The sequence below is a fragment of the Rhinoderma darwinii genome, chromosome 5, assembly GCF_050947455.1.
Source record: "Rhinoderma darwinii isolate aRhiDar2 chromosome 5, aRhiDar2.hap1, whole genome shotgun sequence".
Lineage (NCBI taxonomy): Eukaryota > Metazoa > Chordata > Amphibia > Anura > Rhinodermatidae > Rhinoderma > Rhinoderma darwinii.
Window position 1 is genome coordinate 14,932,008 of NC_134691.1, and position 20,462 is coordinate 14,952,469.

At 40.0% G+C, this 20,462-nt stretch overlaps 1 protein-coding gene across 1 annotated transcript in view; it reads left to right on the top strand.

The window, feature by feature from the left end:
* The first annotated feature begins 292 nt into the window (after positions 1-292).
* The window catches only part of OC90 (otoconin 90), a 69,957-nt gene continuing 49,787 nt past the window's right edge, over positions 293-20,462 (top strand). Inside the window, exons 1-8 of the mRNA XM_075827961.1 lie at positions 293-338; positions 5,649-5,723; positions 7,341-7,397; positions 12,381-12,555; positions 13,439-13,551; positions 14,900-15,028; positions 16,571-16,621; positions 18,489-18,536. Of these exons, the coding sequence (XP_075684076.1) occupies positions 293-338; positions 5,649-5,723; positions 7,341-7,397; positions 12,381-12,555; positions 13,439-13,551; positions 14,900-15,028; positions 16,571-16,621; positions 18,489-18,536 (694 nt within the window). The remainder of the gene's footprint in view (positions 339-5,648; positions 5,724-7,340; positions 7,398-12,380; positions 12,556-13,438; positions 13,552-14,899; positions 15,029-16,570; positions 16,622-18,488; positions 18,537-20,462) is intronic.

Sequence of the window (20,462 nt, forward strand, 5' to 3'; positions counted from 1 at the left end):
GTAGAATTAATTTTTTCTAATTTGCAATTTTGCATTTTTTAAAATACCTTTTTTTACTACAACTTCGATTTTACTGCAACAACTTATATTTATAAAAATTAAATATTGATAAAATGTAAGGTATCTATATGCTTTATTCAAATTAAAAGTTGTTTTTATAAATTTAAACAAATGTATATATTTTTTATTTTCCTAGTCCGTATCTTAGCAGTAAACATGAACTGTATTTTAATCCATATCCACTTTCTAAGTTACACATTATAACGTTTTATTTGTCAGGCAGAATTAAACAATGGTTATTATACATCTGATGAGTTTGTTGATGATTTTACAGATTGGTAAGTTCAACTATTTATTTTTATATTTAAAAAAGATCTTTATTTTGTAGCAATAATACAAGTCTAAAATTTTTTTTTTTACATGTGACAAGCCTAGGGATATATGGTGCATTATATTTTTGCATAATCCCATTACATTTTTCTATGTTTCACCATAATTCAAATAAGCTGTGATTCTAATTTGTCTTTTTGCTACTGAATTGCAAAATAAATACATTGATATAAAATAAAATAAAATATACATATTTTTTTTTTTCCAGTTTTGATAACTTTTTACATATTAATTAACAAAAAAGAGACTAATTCCACTTGAGGCGTAGTAGACACTGGAATGCAGAGAGAATTTTCTGGACTGTTCTACCTTTGTTCTGTATTAGAATCTACCTGTCATGGACCTCACGGACTGACTGATTCTAATGAAAAGGGTCCATTGTATTTTTGAATTTAGAAATCGAGACGAAAGATTTCTGATATAAGTTGTGTCTAGTTATTGTAGTAGCCTTGTGTAAGATCCTTAATTTTCTTTATCCATCTGTAGTCTTAAAAAGGATTAACACTTACTTAAACATCTTAAAATTATAATATTTAATAGACCATTGTAACAAAAGGTTCTCGCAACAAGAACAATTTCTGATTGTCTGATTTCACATTTTAATAGCCAGCTGGAGATAAACTTATTTTCGGCCCCTCTAGATAATTTAATGGGTTAGTCCAGACATCATGGTCAGTGTTGGACTTGGGTTCCTTGGGCCCACCAGAGGAGATTATTCTGAGGGCCACCCTCCATCTATACAGAAAATGTAAATTTTTAATTGCAGCATAATTTTTATTGCTATCATTGTAAACACTGGTGGGCCAGTCTCACTCCGATCATGGTTGTTTAATTGTAAATATGAATTGTACAAAATAATACATTCTCCTCTACCCCCTGCATTGATCGAGGAGACTAATTCTGTAATAAGGGAAATAAAAGACCAGGAACAGATATAAGTCAATGTTTTACATCAACTCTTCTATGGTTGACTTCGAACAAAGGACAAAATCAAACAAGATGAAAATTGTGCTTGAGTTGATAAACAAGTGGGTCAAGTTGGTCATGGCATAACAAATTCAGTCCATGAATCAAAGAATTCATAGCATCTTTATTATGTTTCTCACCAGAGAAGTGGATCCACTAAGCTGCAATCGGAGTCTAAGAAATCTCTGATTTCTTCACCCATAATCTGGTCGGATTCCCAGATGGTAGTCCGCAGAATAGTAACCAATTAGTGGCCGGTGCCACTTGGAGCGAAGTCAGGATTGTAGCCAGGGGTTGTCAATTGATTAGCAGTTAGATGTAGCAAACTGCAGGATGAGACAGAAGCATAGTCATGAGTCGATACTAGGAGTCGAACCACAGAAACCAGACAACAAAACCAAGGGACAAGACTGGAGCATAATCCAGGAACATGGTCATGGTCAAGGTCAGGGTCAGGAACTGAGACCAAATAACCATAGGGACAATAACAAGGCCAGGATGTACTGTACCTAAAATTGCAGACGAAGAGTGAAGGCTGGAGTCCCCTTTAAATAGGCTGCTAGGTTCGAGGTCATCTAGAAGAGCCTATTTGCCGACCGCAAAGGAGAACCGCTGCCAGATTCAGGAGGGCCATGGCTGAAGGCAGGAGCAGAAGAGGAGGCTAGGGCCATGGCCGCTCAGAAAGACATGCCGCTGGAACCGGGGGCGTGGTGGGTAACAGTGTTTTAGATAAATAGGAACCTATGACAGAGGTGACAAGTATTTGAAGACTAGAAGTATTACGTCAACAGAGGCAATATTTTGGATGCCACTTTTACCTAACGATCTTCATTTAGTCATTATACATTGTAGACAATAGAGCTAGGATACATGGTTTCAACATGACTTTTGGATTGTTGGTGTAATTCTGCAAAGGTTGGATTCACTTCAGCATTAGAGTGAATGTCTGTCCTTGAAAATCATTTTGTGTATGTAAAACTAGATTACTAAAGTTAAAAAAATTAAGATTAATTTTCTTTTGATATATCTTTATAGCAGTTGGTACTTTGTTTTCTGATACAGAGCTCCAGATTCACTGCATAGACATAGACTTAAAATATAGCATTCTTGCTAACTGCAGCCACCACTAGAGGAAGCTTAGGAGCTTACTGCATACACTCTTATCACTGAGTTCAATGTATAAATAGTATGCAGTAAGTTCCTAAGCTCCCTCTAGTGGTGGCTAAAAGTAGGTAGAATTTTATCATTTCACTCTGTCTATCCAGTGGATTTGGAGCTCAGTATAAAAAAAAACCTGAGCTCTGACCGATATAAAGATATATAAAGAAATTATTTAGCAACAAATTTTAGATCTCAAAAACACATAATGATAAAAGTTGGAAATTCACTTAAAACAATGGTGGAATTTCCAGTTGATCCAACAATGCAAACTGATAAACATTAACCCCTTAACAAACCCTCACCGTCTTTTGACGGCAAGGGGTGCAGGTTCTTAAGGCCCCATACACGACTGTAAAAAATCTCCGCAATTGCAGACCCGTTCAGTTCTATTGGCCGACTCGCTATGTATTGATGCTGTAGATCTGTGCTGGGAATTATGGAGCATGTCCTACTTTTTGTATTTTACGGGCCGTGCTCCCATACTTTGTACGGGCCGAGAATCGCTTTTTCCTATATTCATGCCGTAAAAATATATTTTTTTCTACCCCCAAACTGCGAAAAAAAATAATACTAATTTTTCCCACATAAAACAAGGCCTTATACAGCCACGTCAATGAAAAAAAAAAAAAAGTTATGGCTGCTGAAAGGCAGAGAGGTAAAAACTAAAAAATGTAGCTGGTCATTATGGCCTTTTCACGCTCGGTCATTAAGGGGTTAAAGGGGTTCCCCACTTTAGAAAATCACTAAGCTACTCACAGGTTGTTTTGCTGTTGGGGCCCCCATTGAACCCACTCCTATCAGACATTTAACACAAGTCTTGAAGATATGTCATAAATGTCAGAGATAGGAATACCCCTTTAAGAGTTTGCTAATCTCCGCTCCCTCAGCACCTGCCCTCTTCTTCTAACCGTCCTCTGTGTGTCATGCTGAGAGTAGGAGGTCTTCCCTCCATAATAGAAATTCAGACCAAAAATGTACGAAGGTCCACAAACACTATCTCTGGATCCTTTTATGGTGGTAACGTGCAACAGAACATTCCTAAAACATGGCTGATTTCTTCCAAAAACAGTGCCACATCTGGCCACAGGTGGCATTGCAGCTCAGTCACATTCACTTTAATGGAGCTGAACTGTAATACCAGACACAACCCATGGAGTGGTGTGGCGTTTTTTTTGGAAGTTTTTCTAATCTTGGAAAACATCTTACAAATAATGGAAGGAAACTTACATGGGGATAGCATACCTAGAGCAAATATTGTTGGGACAGAGTATTTTGGGGGCTGCAATGTAAAATGTTTTACCTAATCGTACAGATAATGAGGGCGATTTATCAATAGCGTCACAGGATACGTACATTTGGGATATTCTTTTCATTCAATCTCACAAAATGTGCAACGAATCCTCCGACGCAAATATGAACACTGCCCTATATATGGATGATTACTACAACCGTTTAGGTTTTATTACTAGTTTTCAAAGGTGTCATCAAAAAGATAACGATAACTCATTCAGGGACCTAGTGGAGGACGAGAGATAGGACAGGAGAACATTTCTGAAGAAAATGGCATGTCATGGATATTTATTTTTATTGAAGGGTATAGTTGGGCAACACATGGGTTACAAACTTGGGGTTGGCCAGGCATCGAAATAATTATTTTCTATCTCAATCTGGTGTCGGAATACAATATGGTTCATGTTACATGTTAGATTGTAATGTTCTAGATGTAGCAGTGCTGAATTTGTAGTAAACTCTTGCATTTGTGCATCGTCATGAGGGTTTCAGGATTAACTTTGCCATGTATATGATTGAGACAGGACTGAATAGTCATCATGGAGGGGCCACATGCGGAAAGATATTTCCCATGTTATGAGAATTTTCTATAGGAAATCTTTTGTATTGTTAATATTGTTTCTTTGCATTGCCACACTTGTATTTTTCTATGCTATCATTACCACTGATGGCCAAATTTGGATGAAGGGGTTGTCTGCTTTGAACAATTCCGTTTTGTTAGCTGGGTCCACCAATTATAATCTGATTATAAGGTGTCCTGCTGCTAGCACCCAAGCGATCAGCTGTGATCCAGACAACAAGTGTTACATTTCCCTGCAGCGCCACCACAGGCGAAATCAAGCATTACACAGTGCCAAATTAAATCAATGGTCTGTCTGTGTAATGCAAGGACGTGCCAGGTCCTCTAGAACATGAGCCGCTCCATGTAACCGCTCTCCAACAGATAATGATGCCAAATAGGGGAACTCCCTCTATTTAACTAAAAATTCTGTAATAGGGATAGGTTTTCTAAACAATCGTTTACAAGACGATCAAATACCATTGTCGTCTGCAGTACCGTTGGGCGCCATGTTTTCCATTTTCATAAATCGAGGAATTGAGAAATGGAACATAATAAATCAGATGCAAGAGAACTCACAAAATCGAGGTAACATGATTGCTATGTGCAGTTATGGGGGGCAGTATATTATTATATTATTACTTGGTGGATCGAATGCAGTCACATTCACTGTGTACAAGGTAAGTGTGTGATTTGATGGTGATAGAAATCAGGACTCAATCAAGGTCTGTGGAGGCCCCTAGGGCAAAAATCAGGTGGGCGCCCCCTCCCTATTTTTGGAAAGGGAATATAGCCAAGGAAAGCCATTGTGAAGGTTATAGCACTATATAATGCCAAAATAATAATAATGCCATACAGTGCCCTAATAATGCCACCGTATACTGCCTAACAATGCTGTGCAATGTCCAGATAACAGGGTTCAGGGTTTTCCAGCCAAGCATCAGAGACTAGGAGTTAGCCCCAGTTGGGAGGAGCAGGTTGGGTGGAAGCCCCAGGGCATTTGCCCCTCTTGACCCCATTATAATTCAGCACATTTGGAAATACAAAAGTAGACATGGAAACATGCTGATTGGTTGGCATATAATGCCACCCGCCAACCATATATAGGTTGACCAACTTTTTGTTCTTCATGGCCATTCATACTTGGGTGTTGGATGTCTTAGAAGATGAGTGATACATTCCTTTTGGAAGTATGGCCCACAAATGACTATGTGGCCATCTTACCCGTAGATATGCATCATTTTCTTAATATTATATCCAGTTCTTTTTCCTTGTCTTTCAGAGACTACATATACTCAAGAATCCGGAGTCTCTCCAGTTTTACCAGAACTTACTGACCTACCACTAACAAACATTAGTAAGTAAGAAAGGATATACTGCTGTAACACTGATCGTACAATTACCGTTCCACCTATACGTGAAAGGGTGGCCAAGAAATTGGAAGATACATCTGAAGAATTTGGTTGACCAAAACTAATGACAAAATAAATAAAACTTTTTAGTATGACAGTCTCCTGTTTAGCTATAACATTTTAGACATCATATGTACAGATGTAGCCATCCTTATCTTGACTGTGATAGCTTGCTGCAGCGTGATATCACACAACAAAAGCCATTGAAAAAGTTGAGATAAAGGATCTTATCACTGTGTATTTAATGCGTTAAAAGTCAAGATAAAGACGGCTACATCTGTACATGGCAAGAAAAATTTGAAATATGCCTCCTTTTAGGGTCAGGTAGTGTCCTATACATGTACAACATTGCAGGTGGAATAGCCTGGACCAAAAGGAACGGACAGCAATGGGGGTAAAACTGTGCAGCCAAGCAGATAACACTGCCTGTCACAACTAAATTGATATCACTAGTGAAAAGGTGACAAGCATAGCTACCCAAATGCTACAGTCCTAGTTGGGGGCCACCTCAGGCGACGTGTTTACTATGAATTACGGGAGGTTTGCCCCACTGTGACTATGTCAAGGTTCACATTAGGGATTACATTAGCGATAGAAGAAAAAAAAGTAGGCACATTTTACCATATTACTAGTACAGCCACTCATTCTACAGTTTTTGTGTTGATTTTGAGTTATTTTCTGTTGTATTCTCCATTCATATACATAGTAGCTTTCAAAATTCTGCTGGTTGTCCTTGGTAACAGACCACACATTAGCTCCGCCCGCTGTCAGACATGTGACCTAAACAGCTCAGCTCTTACTGTGTAACAGCCATCGGAGCTCCCAGAATGCACTGCTCTGTAGTCACAGGAAACCAGCAGAATTTTGAATTTAGCTTTCGATATAAATGGAGAAGAAAACAATCATATGACTCGAAATTGAAAAATGTTTAGAAAAATTACTCAAATTTATATCTAGATTTTAAAGGGGTTTTTCACATGTAGAACATTTATCACTCATCCATGTCTTATTGCTGGGACCCCCACCATCACTAGAATTGGGGTCCCTCCACTCCTCCTCACTGAACGACGGCTGCTGCTCTATTCACGGTCTATGGGGCTTACGGAAACAGCCGGGTATATCGCTTGGCTGTTTCCATAGGTTTCATTTGTCAAGAATCCTCTTTTATCATTTCCTTACAAATAATGGTATTCTTAAAGGTCTCCAAGGTCTGAATCAGCACCAATATCTGCAAATCTCGAACCTGCCTATTTGATTTTTCCCTATTATGGATTATCATATGGTATGTTCCATGGTATAATACTATTTTTTTTATTACACTTATTGTTATAGGTAGTGGCGTAGCTATAGCGAGTGCAGAGGTAGCAGTCGCACCTGGGTTTTTGTGTTGAATGGGCACAAAGGTCCCTCAAGGTCCAAATAAGAAGACACCAGTATTATAAATGGTAGATGATAGGTGGGGGCCCTCTTACAGATTTTGCATTGGGGCCCGGGAGCTTTAAGTTACACCTCTGGTTATAGGATCATCTCCTTATACGTTTCTTTTGTTTGGTTTCTTCCAGACAACATTACTTTCGATGGGGTCTTTAAAAACATAGAAAGTGTGACGTCATTCCTTGGTAAGTTCAAGCTAAAAGTCGTCAAATTGGCCAAAATTCGCTATTGTTTTTCATTTTATTTGTGAATTATTTATACATGTATCTAGTAAACCATTCAGGGTGAGAATCCTGCGCACATCTAAACTAAAGACGGAGATGGATCATGACCCACTTTCTTTAGAAGAAAGATCCTGGCATATTTTACGAAAGTCTAAGTAAAGGAGATTAAAAGGCGCACACATCTTAGTAAAATAGGCAATTTTGAACTGTCGTAAAGGCAGAAAAAATTTAATTGGCGCCTTAAAGCACAAACCGGTTATACGTCACGGTTTAAAACTTTTTTTGATGCAGTTTAAAGGGTAACTAAACGTTCATAGTGACATGTCGGAGGTTTTGATTGGTGAGGGTCCGAGCACTGAGACCCCCACCGATCGCTAAAACGAAGCGGCAGAAGTGTTCGTGTGAGCGCTCAGCCGCTTCGTTTCTGTTTGGCTTTTTCCAGAAATAGATGTAGCAGTATACGGACTCAATAGAAAGTCTATGAGCCGGTGCACCGATACATCGGCTTTCCGAATAAAAAAGCAGAATAGAAACAAAGCGGCTGAGCGCTTACACGAGCGCTTCATTTTAGCGATTGGTGGGGATCTCAGTGCTCGGACCCCCACCAATCAAAACCTCTGAAATGTCACTATGTTATGTCAGAAGTTTGTTAAAGTTACCCTTAAAGAAAAAAACCTGGCACAAACTGCTTATTAAAGTAGGTCACCGTATTATGTACACTCCGCGCATACTTATGCCCTTCTCCCCTATATTCTATGGATGAATATTTTATTCTTTATTTATAGATAAGGTTTTTATTTGATAACAAAATAGAACAAGTATCTTTTCATTTTTGTTAACTTTAACCCTTGTAAAAATGGAAGTATGATCATTTTCTTACCTGAATTTTTTTTTATTACTGGAGTCATTAGGCAGCACAGCAATGGGTTAAGTTTAATAGTTTAATAGATAATAGTTAATTAGAAATAATTATTAAAACAATCAAAAGGGGGCTCCCTATAAAGGCTATATGTAGCAATAATAAATGTATTGGGTCCTCCACCCTCCGTCTTGGGCTGCTTAAGGACTCCAGGAAATAAAAATTTCACATAAGTCATTTTTCATATTCCTGGTCATCCTACGGCACCACATGAATGGAAAAGAACAATTAATATAAAGGGGGGGATTATACCGCAGCACTATCCTACACGCAAGGCTAAAGGCTGCTCATTCAGTGGCAGGGACATTAAGCCTATAGTAATGAAGGGAGAAGAAGATGACCACGTGGCCACTTTACAAATCTGTTCCAACGCAATCGGACATCATTCCACCCACAAAATCACTGGCGATCTAGTTGAGTGGGCCTTATAAAGAAGAGGAGGCTCAAGACCAAGGAAGCTATAACACATGGCCATGGTTGACCTGATCCATCAAGCTAAAGATGACTTTTTTTTGCTTTTCCCTAATGTTGAAGAAAAAAAGTCATCTGATTTCCTAATATCTTACCTACCCGGGTAAGTAGCAATAGGTTTACAAACGTCTATTGGAAAAAGACCATCCTGGTGTGAGTGAGCAGAAAACACTGGCAAGACGATTTCTAGATGAATATACTAATAGAGGGTAATTTGGTAAGAAAACCTGGCATGGTTCTAAAGATGACAGAATTATCCATAAACCTGAGGTGAGGATCTCTACAGGACGTCACTAACTCCTCTAGCAGATATTATGGCTACTAGAAAAAGAGTCTTCCAGGAAAGAAGAATGACTGACTCCAAGGGTTCAAAAAGATGTTCCCTTAAGGGACTGGAGGAAGAAACACAGGCTTCAGATCCTTTACAACCTCGACAAATCTTTTGATTAAAGGATGACCAAAGAACTTGCCACCCAGATATGAATTCTCAGCGGTAAAATGCTCCTTAAAGAGGCTCTGTCACCAGATTTTGCAACCCCTATCTCCTATTGCATGTGATCGGCGCTGCAATGTAGATAAGAGTAACGTTTTGTTTTTTTCAAAAACGAGCATTTTTGGCCAAGTTATGAGCAATTTTATATTTATGCAAATGAGCCTTTCTTATGTACAACTGGGCGTGTTTAAAGTTATGTCCAACTGGGCGTGTATTGTGTGTGTACATCTGGGCGTTTTTACTTGTTTTACTAGCTGGGCGTTGTGAATAGAAGTGTATGATGCTGACGAATCAGCATCATCCACTTCTCTTCGTTACCACCCAGCTTCTGGCAGTGCACAGACACACAGCGTGTTCTCGAGAGATCACGCTGTGACGTCACTCACTTCCTCCCACAGGAACTTCATCGCGCCGGATGAGCGAGGACACGCTGTGTGTCTGTGCACTGCCAGAAGCTGGGTGGTAACGAAGAGAAGTGGATGATGCTGATTCGTCAGCATCATACACTTCTATTCACAACGCCCAGCTAGTAAAACAAGTAAAAACGCCCAGATGTTACACACACAATACACGCCCACTTGGACATAACTTTAAACACGCCCAGTTGTACATAAGAAAGGCTCATTTGCATAAATATAAAAATGGTCATAACTTGGCCAAAAATGCTCGTTTAAAAAAAACAAAAAACGTTACTGTAATCTACATTGCAGCGCCGATCTGCTGCAATAGGAGATAGGGGTTTGAAAATCTGGTGACAGAGCCTCTGTAAGGGCGTTTAAATTTAGACCTTTCTGAAGACCCCCTCTCAAGAATTACAGAATGGAAAGTGAGGAAATAGCATTTAATGCACACCAGGGAGAGAAGATGTTAAATACGTGATTATACACTTTGTTGGTACTAGGTCTTCTGTATTAATGACATTGGGAGAAAGGCCGTCGGCCGTCAAATTCCTCCTTTCAGCTTCCATGTGTTATGACCAGCAGGTTGTGGACCCATCGGGCTACTCCTCCGGTTTGGCTTAGGGACACCTCTAAGGGAGTAATCTAAGTAGCCTCCCTGGTCTTCACCCTTTAACCCCTATACAGGGATCTGGTCATTGGTGCGGGGAGGCTACCAGGTCGCTACCTCTTGAGGTGGTCCCAGTGGAGTAGCTGCTGACCAAATAGACTATAATCAGGCACTGGCAGATGGTACCTTGGATGGATGGAAGCTGACAGCGGACCACTGGTCGCAGGTGGATAGTAGATACCTGGATACAGGCAAGTAACGGGTAGCTGGACACTGGCAGAAAGCAGATAACTGGATACAGGCAGACAACAGGCAATAATACCGGACTAGATACAGGCTGGTAGAGAACGACTGGATACTGGCTGACAACGGGTAGAATTACCTGACTGAATACAGGCTGGTATTGGATAACTGGATACCAGCTGAGAACAGATAGAAATAGCGGAATCAGATGCACACAGGAACCTTTGCAGGATACAACAAAGATGTCCCAATTGTGCTCAGGCATCAGGAGGATAGTGTGGGTGCCTTAAATAGTCCTGGGGCAACAGGCAAAGGTTGAGTGACTTTTGAATTTCACACCCGTTGGCCCTTTAAGCGCACGCATTAGGGACAGTATGGCTGTGAGCGGAGGACAACAGAAGATGCCAGCGGCCTGGAGAGGGACAGGCCACCGAGAGAAGCATGAAACCTGAAGGTGAGGGCCGCCGGCAGGGGCAGGATCCACCAGCGTTACACCATGACGTTTGGAGAGATCTGAATGAAAGAACCCTTTCTGAGGCCGCATGTCCGAACTGGGGAGTTTCTAAAATTTTCTGCTCGAAACAGCTAACAAAAGTGGAAATCAAGTTCTCCTGGGCCAGAATGGGATTATTGCACTCACTGAGGTTTCCTCTCTCTTGATTTTCTCCAACACCCGAGGAATGAGGGGAAATGGAGGAAAAATGCAGATTAATTTCCTTTCCCAGCTGATGGACAGACCAGAGCGACAAGGTGATCTAGGCGATTGAGTGAACAAAATCTCTGAAGTTTCGTAGCCATGACATCTAGCTCCGGCACTCCTATCCTGCCAGTTATTTGTGAGAAGTAACTGAGGTTCCTTTCCCGAGGACTGATCAGATTTTGGCTAAGCCATACTGCTCTGATGTTTAAAGAGCCTTTTATATGCACTGCTGTCAGGGACCTGACATTCTGCTCCACCCAAGTCATAATCTGCATTATTGAGCGAAGGACGTACTCCTTGTTTTTCTCCGCTTGTTCAAGTAGTAAAATGCTGACATGTCTGACAGGACTACAATCTGATGGTTCAACAGGAAAGGCTCAAAGTGACACAGGGCTAGCTTGATGGCTCTTAACTCCCTCATGTTGGAGGATAGATCTTTCTCTGATGTTGACCACGTTCTCTGGACCCAATGATCCTGAACACGCACACCCCAACCAGACCTGTTCGCATCCGTGAGGAGAACTGTTTGTGGATGAGGCTGGCGAGACTTTCTGTAAAACTAGGCTGGACACAGCCACCACTTCAGGTCTTGTCGAGTGTTGAAAGAAATTACTAAGTCCTCGTCCAGACCTTGCGGAGAACGGCACCACCTGGATAGGAGGATTCCCAGTAGCTGCCTGATGTGAACCTTCGCCCAGGACCCAAGATTTTCATCGCCATGCGCCCTGTGGTGACTGGTTTGGACATAAAATAATTTATGTTGTCGATGATTTTCAAGGATCTCTCTTAGGAAAGACTCAGACACGTGATATGTATATTTATGATGAACCACAAGAACATCCGCTCTGTTGATGGAAAACTGGTGTAGAAATGTTGATAAATTCCCCCATAGTGTCCTATATTTGTGAACCCATTAAACTTTACATGTTGAAGGTAGGCTAGGCGACAATAAATATAACAGTCTTTATCTTCCCTCTTCTGGGATCATCATCACATATATCGTAGTAACTTCTGAATTTAAGTCCCCAGTATTTGACCCTCTAATGAGATTGTCCAGCATTGACCCTTCCTTAACTACATTGTTATGTTATAGTGTTCTCTATCCCACAGATTGTCTAGGTTCCCACTTTACTTGGTTACAAGTCATATTTACCAACTTTCCGGCATTGCTTAATTTCGTAAGCAAATTAAAATGCGTAACTGGATTGTGTCCCAAAGACCTGGAAGACTATGGCTGCGCCTGTCGATATGAGTTGGAAGGCCTACCCGTAGATGCAGCCGACAGGTAAGAGAATAGCTCTGTTGGCCATAACAACCCTTTAGTACACCTCGTAAATGTACGTCATGGTTTGCCTTGCCTAAAATCTCAATGACGCACACTTACGTCAGGTAAATCCCACGGAGACAGAATCTGCTGCAGGAGCTCGGCTGTAAACCCGCTGTAATGGTTAGAAGCAGAAGACCTCTGATCCTGGCCGTTTAACCCCCAGGTCAATAGTGACTGGGGCATGTAAGGAGCTTGACAGAGGGGGGCTCCCTATCTTAACCTTTCAGTGCCCTGTGACGTGATTGCAGTGATCCAATGGGTTACTAATGCAGCCAGAGCGTAAAAATAAAAAAAATTATGGCATATTTGTTGCTTTTGTTTCCTATTTCCCCCCAAAAAAACATAAAAGGTAATCCATAAATTATATGTATTCCAAAATAGTGTCAATAAAACTATTTTTTTCTTAACATAAAACAAGCTTTTATTGCACAAAAATATGAAAACATAAAAAACTATATAAATGTTATATATTGTAACGACCCATAAAATTATTTTATTATGTCATTTATACCATATGTTAAATAGCCTAAAAAAATTACTCAATAAACTATATGTTCCCCAAAACGGTGGTAATAAAAATACAATCCATCTAAAAAACAAAAAAAACAAGCTCTCGTACAATTACGTTGAAGGGAAAATAAAAAAGTTATTGCTCTTGGATTGTGATGATGAAAAAATGAAAAAAAAAAAAAACACTCGGTCCTGAAGGTCCAAAATAAACCGGTCCTTAAGTGGTCAATTTGAGCCATTGTGAGATGTATGGCGAGTAAGGGATTGGTTACAATGTGAAACACCATCATTGACCTTCTATTTGCCGGAATTTTTTTTTTCTTTATTTCAGTTGTTGCTTTCAGCATCGGAAATGTTATGAAGAAGCATTGGAGATGGATTGTATCTGGGACCCAGCTAAAATTATTGCTGATGTCAGCTGTCTAACCAAGAACCTCACATGTGGTAAGAGGTCACGGGTACATAAGGGAGGAATAAATGCAAGCTGTCAATTTTGATCTTTGGACCTGGACCCAATATGGTCTTGGAATTAGTCAACTGTTGATATTCTGATCCAAGTGTGGCTTTGGTTGATAGGACGGAACTGCAGTCATAGGAAAAAATTAAAAAGGGAATTTCAGTGATCATAAATCGATTTTTCATCTTGATTTTTTTGCACATTTCGGTATTAAAGGCATAAACAGATTTATTTTGAATCAGGCCGATACAATATTTATTTTTGCAATCTACTCCCCTGTGAGTGGCATGCTTGCTAGTTGATCCATTGTGGTTGCTAATGAAATAGACTACCAATGTCTACAAGTTGTGCATGCTCAGTCTACAGCTCCCCCAAGAAGTGTGGATATAACATATTATTAAGTTCGAGTTCATATGGGGGTTTCTGAAATACTATTAACTGTTCTAAATTATTATTTCTGCTGAATGTTTTCCCCTATTTGCATTTCTTTCCATTGTAGAATGTGTGAAAAATGAAAAAAATAAAACAGATGTCACAGATAAAAAAAAAAGTTTTCAGCAATTGCATCAGTTTTTCCATCTGTTCCTTTTTACATTGAAAAGACGATGGATGGAAAAAAATTCTCTGTGAAATCGCTTTGGTCTAGCCATCATATTGTGGGAAAAAAAAATATGTCAAGTTGCAGGGCAGTCAATTGAAAGATACAGCGGTCAGCTCTACGGCCAACGATTGATCCATTTTTTTATCAAAATTAAATTCCATTGACTACAATGGCGTGCCCATTTTTTAACATACATATAGCACTTTTTTGGCATAAAAAAAGTGAACATATGAAATATCGATGAATGACCAAAAAGGTTAGACCGACATCCACTGGTACTAGATAAAGGGCCCCTTTAAATATAAAATTCCACCCAAATTATTGCTTTGACCAATCAAAGCAATGGACCTGACAGATATAGTATACCATACCTGTTCTCATATTGTCACCAGAGTCTAAGAATTGTTCTTGATTCAAGTATGGGCCTACAGATGTAGCAAAGCTGAGTTTGTCGTTTGCCATGGTGGCTTGATACAGAACTGTAGTATTGAATGATAGCACCTACGTCCCATACAATGCATCATAAAAAAAAGAAATCCAAGTAAACCTTAATTAAACCGCATTTATACCTTATTACAATCCCCCTCTTCTATGTGGGAGTTGCAGTCGGTGTGAATGGCGGGGGTCTGTGTGCATTGTACATGTCATTATTTCCTTTAATTCTCAGTATAAAGCAGGACAGATGGTGGAAAGCAGATCTATAAAAGGGGTCTTGTGTTTGTCTGACCCCCCAGAGTCTGGCAGCGATTGTGAGAAACTCCTCTGTGACTGCGACAAAGCCGCCATTGAGTGTTTTGTGAACACGCACATTAACTCTTCGCTGAAAGGAATGGATATCACATTCTGCCCAGCTCCTGTTACAGGTACAAATTACACAATGTTAACCTATGAGATAAGTGAACCTCCCAGAGACGCAGGTGTCCGCTGACCCCAGACATGGAAAGAAGACCTCTGGTGCCCTCTCATGGGGGTTCCCTTGTTGCGAGTGATTTATTTTAATTAATAATAAAAGTAAAGCCTGATCATATAATATTACAATACTTTTAAAGAGAATTTTTATCAGCACTGGGGCTGTGTACAAAAAAAAAACCACACCAAAATATTATATCTGGGGTCCCAATTTAGGTCCCAATATGGGACCATGGTGCAGTTTTGCAAAGTACAAGATATAAAGTCCTCCCTGATTTAAAGGGGAATTGCATGGTCTATAGATTCCTTGTATTCTACACTCCAGAGTAAGGGAATGGAAGTGACAACCCCTCTGCAAAATATCATCGGATGTGGTTGTCACCTTTTTAGCCATCTCTATGGTGTAGATGGTGCAATATGATTCGTAGTTCTGGGTGGATTTGCTTTTTCAATTAAAATTTTTGAGGAGATTTCTAATTATATGGACAATTACTCTATATGGGTCATATAACTCCTCTACTTCCTATGGCTAGTACTTACAGTTATAGCTGGCGCCAAGTATAGGGGTGCCGACATTGCTTGATCAGGGAGGTGCCACCTGCAAGACTAGAGGACAAAAAGGACTATAAACGTTCTCAAAAACATATTATTCATACTCCATAGTGAGAGATCACAGCAAAACAACACTCCCCAGACACAAACCGGAGCCAAGTATAGGTGTGCCGTCATTGCCTGATCAGGGAGGAACCGCCAGCTGGAGAAAATTAATGACTATAAACGTTATCAAATACTTATCATCCCTACTACATAGTGAGAGATGATAACAATACAACATTCCCCAACTGGCGCCAAGTATAGGTGTGCCGTCATTGCTTGATCAGGGAGGTGCCACTTGCTCAAGGAAAAAAAGAACTATAAACATTACTAAAAACATATTATTCATACTACATAGTGAGAGAGCAATACAACACTCCCCAGATACCAACTGGTGCCAAGTATGCATTTATAACTGGTGCCAAGTATAATTTTCTACCCCTTAGGGGCCTCCACCTGCCCATCTCTGCCACTAGCGTTCTACTATAACTTCTACCCTGTAAGTTATGTGGTAGTGGTATTAATTATGGTTCGGTATGATACTCCTGTATTGCACTGTATGGCGATGTGCCTTTGGTGTTATGTTGGCAGTAATGGGTGGGGGTCATTTCTATATTCTTCATCTATATATACATAATGTTGGGTAGAGATGATAGTATGCCAGCTTACCTGTAGCTACCGTAAGGTCATTTCTTGGAGTTGGGGGCCAGCAGATTGTACTCTGTCAAGTGGATGATGACATCAGATTGGTTGAATAAAGTGGCAAGAATACAATTAATATTAGTTGTGGCCAATATGGACCATGGTCATATTCTCCTAGATGGGATCTCATTGATACCTTGTCCAATTATGTTGATGAAAGCCCCAATAACCTCAGTGTTTTATGTATTCATTTATTGTAGTGACCCCTGAGACTATGTTCCAGAATGGTGACATCATCCACGACTCCAAATGTAAGTTTCAATCTCTCTCTCATTATTGAGATAATCACCAGTCCATTTGCTGGTTGCGTCACCCCTAAAGTAAGGTCCCCGCATTGTCAGCATTTTCACATAAAGGATAATATAGAGAATTGGTGTTAATGATCCCGTGTTCTTTTTTGAAGGCATGAAGTGGCCCAGCATTATTACGGTAATATGAGGGGAGCCAGTGGCTGCAAAAGTTGGAAAAATTTTAAAAGACGTTTTCTGGGGTCAGAGGCTATTGTTATATGACTACACGCATCTCTGTGCCCTTGTTCTTCAAACCCTAATCACATGACATTATTCTGTGCTTCCAAGTGTCCGGTGTCCTTAATCTGGAACTTAAAGTCTGTCATTATATTTAATCCCCCAGAACTAGTCAAATTTTTTCTTTGGAAACCCAGTTGACATTAACGTTTAATGCCAAGGTCTTGTGTGTTATTGTTCTGTTCCCCAAGTGTCAGCGTATCATTATCCTGTACCCCAAGTATCAGCGTGTCATCATTCTGTACCCCAAGTGTAAGTGTATCATTATCCTGTACCCCAAGTATCAGCGTCATCGTTCTGTACCCCAAGTGTCAGATTGTCATTTTCCTTTTCCCCAAGTGTCAGTATATCATTATCCTGTACCCCAAGTGTCAGTGTATCATTATCCTGCACCCCAAGTGTCAGTGTGTCATTATCCTGCACCCCAAGTGTCAGTGTATCATTATCCTGTAACACAAGTGTCAGTGTCATTATCCTGTACCCCAAGTGTCAGTGTATCATTATCCTGCACCCCAAGTGTCAGTGTATCATTATCCTGTAACACAAGTGTCAGTGTCATTATCCTGTACCCCAAGTGTCAGTGTGTCATTATCCTGAACCCCAAGTGTCAGTGTATCATTATCCTGCACCCCAAGTGTCAGTGTATTATTATCCTGTACCCCAAGTGTCAGTGTATCATCATCCTGTACCCCAAGTTTAAACTGCCACGCGGTTTCATTGTCCTCTCACCCCATGTGTCATAGGACTGTCCCCCCAATCGTCAGTGTCTCATTACTCATATATCCCAAGTGTCAGTTTCCCATCTTCTTCTTTTCAGCTACATTATTAGAAGGTAAACACATTTTTTAAAATATAATTGTGACCTTAAAATAATTTTTTCCCAGTTTCCTGAAAAATGATGACATCACATAACTCAGATACAGAAAACCTTAGAATGGCAGCGAAAAATATAGATACTTATAATTATGTCACAACTCCGGTAGCTGGAGAATATTTAACCTCTGCACCTCCGTATATACACGGGATTGTTCTTGAATGTTATCAGTGTATTGTGGTTCCATAAACGACACATATGAATCATCTGACTTCACTAGTTTATGGGATTATGACAAAACTGACTGAACATTAGTTTTCCTCCCACATCAGTTGTTTATTTCTGGAACACAGGGTTGAGAATTTCTTCTACCTTGCCACTTACTTGGCCGCCGGGCATGTGCTAAATTCAACCTCTATAGCTCTTGGGCTTCCTAAAACTGCAAAACAGCTGTCCGTATCTCCTGAATATGCAATTTTACTCCTTGTTATACCTTCCAGGCAGTGAGTCATGCTTATCATGGGGGGATATTCGGATATGTACCGGAGGATATACATAGACATGGCGTATCTCGTCTAGAATTATAATTGCCTTCAGAGAACACCAGATGTGTCTGTAAAGGAGAAGACGCTATGAAGTCTTCCTTCCTACAGCGCGTGGGGGGTGTAAAAGGCCATATTTGATCTACAATTTATCATGAAGCGTAATATGAAGCCTGTAAATCTTCCACATGTGTCATGGTTGTAATGACTTTTTAACTTCATTGTGTATTTTTAGCGCAGCAGAATAGAAGTGTGAACACAATGTATGGAGGCACTCAAGAAGGTAACGTCAATTACCAGCCAAAATGTATAATGAAATGCATACAATGTAGAAGAGATCTAAGAAATTGTGAAAGAACTAACAAAGACCATAAAAAAATTGAGAATTTGGTAGTAGACATTTAATGTGTGTCTTGTCATATAGATCAACCATCACACTCAGCAGGGGAACCTTTTACAGGCCACAAAGTAGGGTTTACGGCAAAAGAAGGACAAAGAAGATTGGAGATCAAGTATGAGAAGGAAGGGAAGAAAGGAAGGAAGAGAAGCAAGGAAAGAAAGGAAGGAAACGAAAGGAAAGAAGGAATGAGGGAAGGAAAAAAGGAAGGGAAGGAAAGGTAGGAAGGGAAGGAAGTAAGGAGGGAAGGAAGGAAATGAAAGGAAAGAAGGAATGAGGGAAGGAAAAAAGGACGGGAAGGAAAGGAAGGAAGGGAAGGAAGGAAGGAAGGAGGGAAGGAAAGAAAGGAAGGAAGGAAACTAAAGGAAAGAAGGAATGAGGGAAGGAAGGGAAGGAAGGAGGGAAGGAAGGAATAATGGAAGGAAAGGAGAAAAGGAAGGAGGGAAGGGAGGAGGGAAGGAAAGGAAGGAAGAAAAGGAAAAAAAGGAAGGGAAGGAAAGAAGGAAAGGAAGGGAAAAGGAAGAAAAGGAAATAAGGAAGGAAGGTGGGAAGGATTGAGGGAAGGAAAAAAAGGAAGGAAAGGAAGGAAGGAAGGAAGGAAGGAAGGAAGGAAGGAAGGAAGGAAGGAAGGAAAGGAGGGAAGGAATGGAAGGAAGGAAAGAAGGGAGGGAGGGGAGGGAAGGAAGGGGCTTATGACTTTTAACATCTTAGGGGCCCAGATCACTGTCTGTCCACTTTGCTTACAGCTACATATGATCTCAAAAGCCCTTTACCCACGTTACTGTGTGTATTGTAGCCATAGAGACCAAACCCTTAAAAATTGTTTCTGGTGGCTAACAGATGGTAACAATTTTCCATTAACTAGCGGCTGCTGCCAGGACCATAAAAGAAATGACTTGGTGTATGGGCTTCCAGCTATACTCAATAGGAAAGTTTGGGAGTACCTAGTGGGGTGATCTTTAAGATCCGGCTGCCATCTTAGAGGGTTCATCAGGCTTTGTAGGAAAATGTCTGAAGACAGTCCTCTCTCCGTCATACTGTAAAACAGATGGTGGGTTAATAATAATCTCTAGGGTATGCTGCATCTTAAAAAACGTTCAAACTTATGTCTAGAAAAAGTAGAAAGTTGAGGTGTAGAACTGTAATTTACAATTATATCTTTCCACTAGGCAGACCTTTTAATTTTGTACCGACAGTATAGCCTGCATCCTCTGAAGGGTGGGCGTTGTCATTCTTTATTTAAAAAAAAAAAAGGGACCATGAGCCCTCCGGGACATTCAATTTTTTTATCTCATAATTTTACTATTTTTATGTTTTTGTTTTTTTTTAACATGGCCCCAGGGCACTTCCGTAAGTTTTATTTAATATTACATATACTCTTACAAGTCCGAATTTAGGATTATTTGTATAAATATGCGGAAATGGTTTTAATAAATGATGTGATGTTCTTTAAACTACTATATACAAAATATGACCGGACCAATAGGACTTTTCTAGAGATTATGATATATGAAATTGTCATTTACAACTTGCTAATGCTAACATCTATATATTTTTACTTGCAATACCACTCCTAACCATAGGGTGTGCTGTTTGTTCATAAGCAAACTACAGAAGAAAGGTCTTTCCTACATTGTTCTAGTGGCTGAAATATTTAGCACAATAATTAATAACTGATCATAATGACAATAGCTATTGAAAGACGACAATTTTCTGTAAACGACGTCTTCTTATACTAACATTTTGCTTACATTTTTTTTTTGTCTACAGTTCACATTAGTGCTCACTATCTCACTGTGCTCTGTCAAAGAT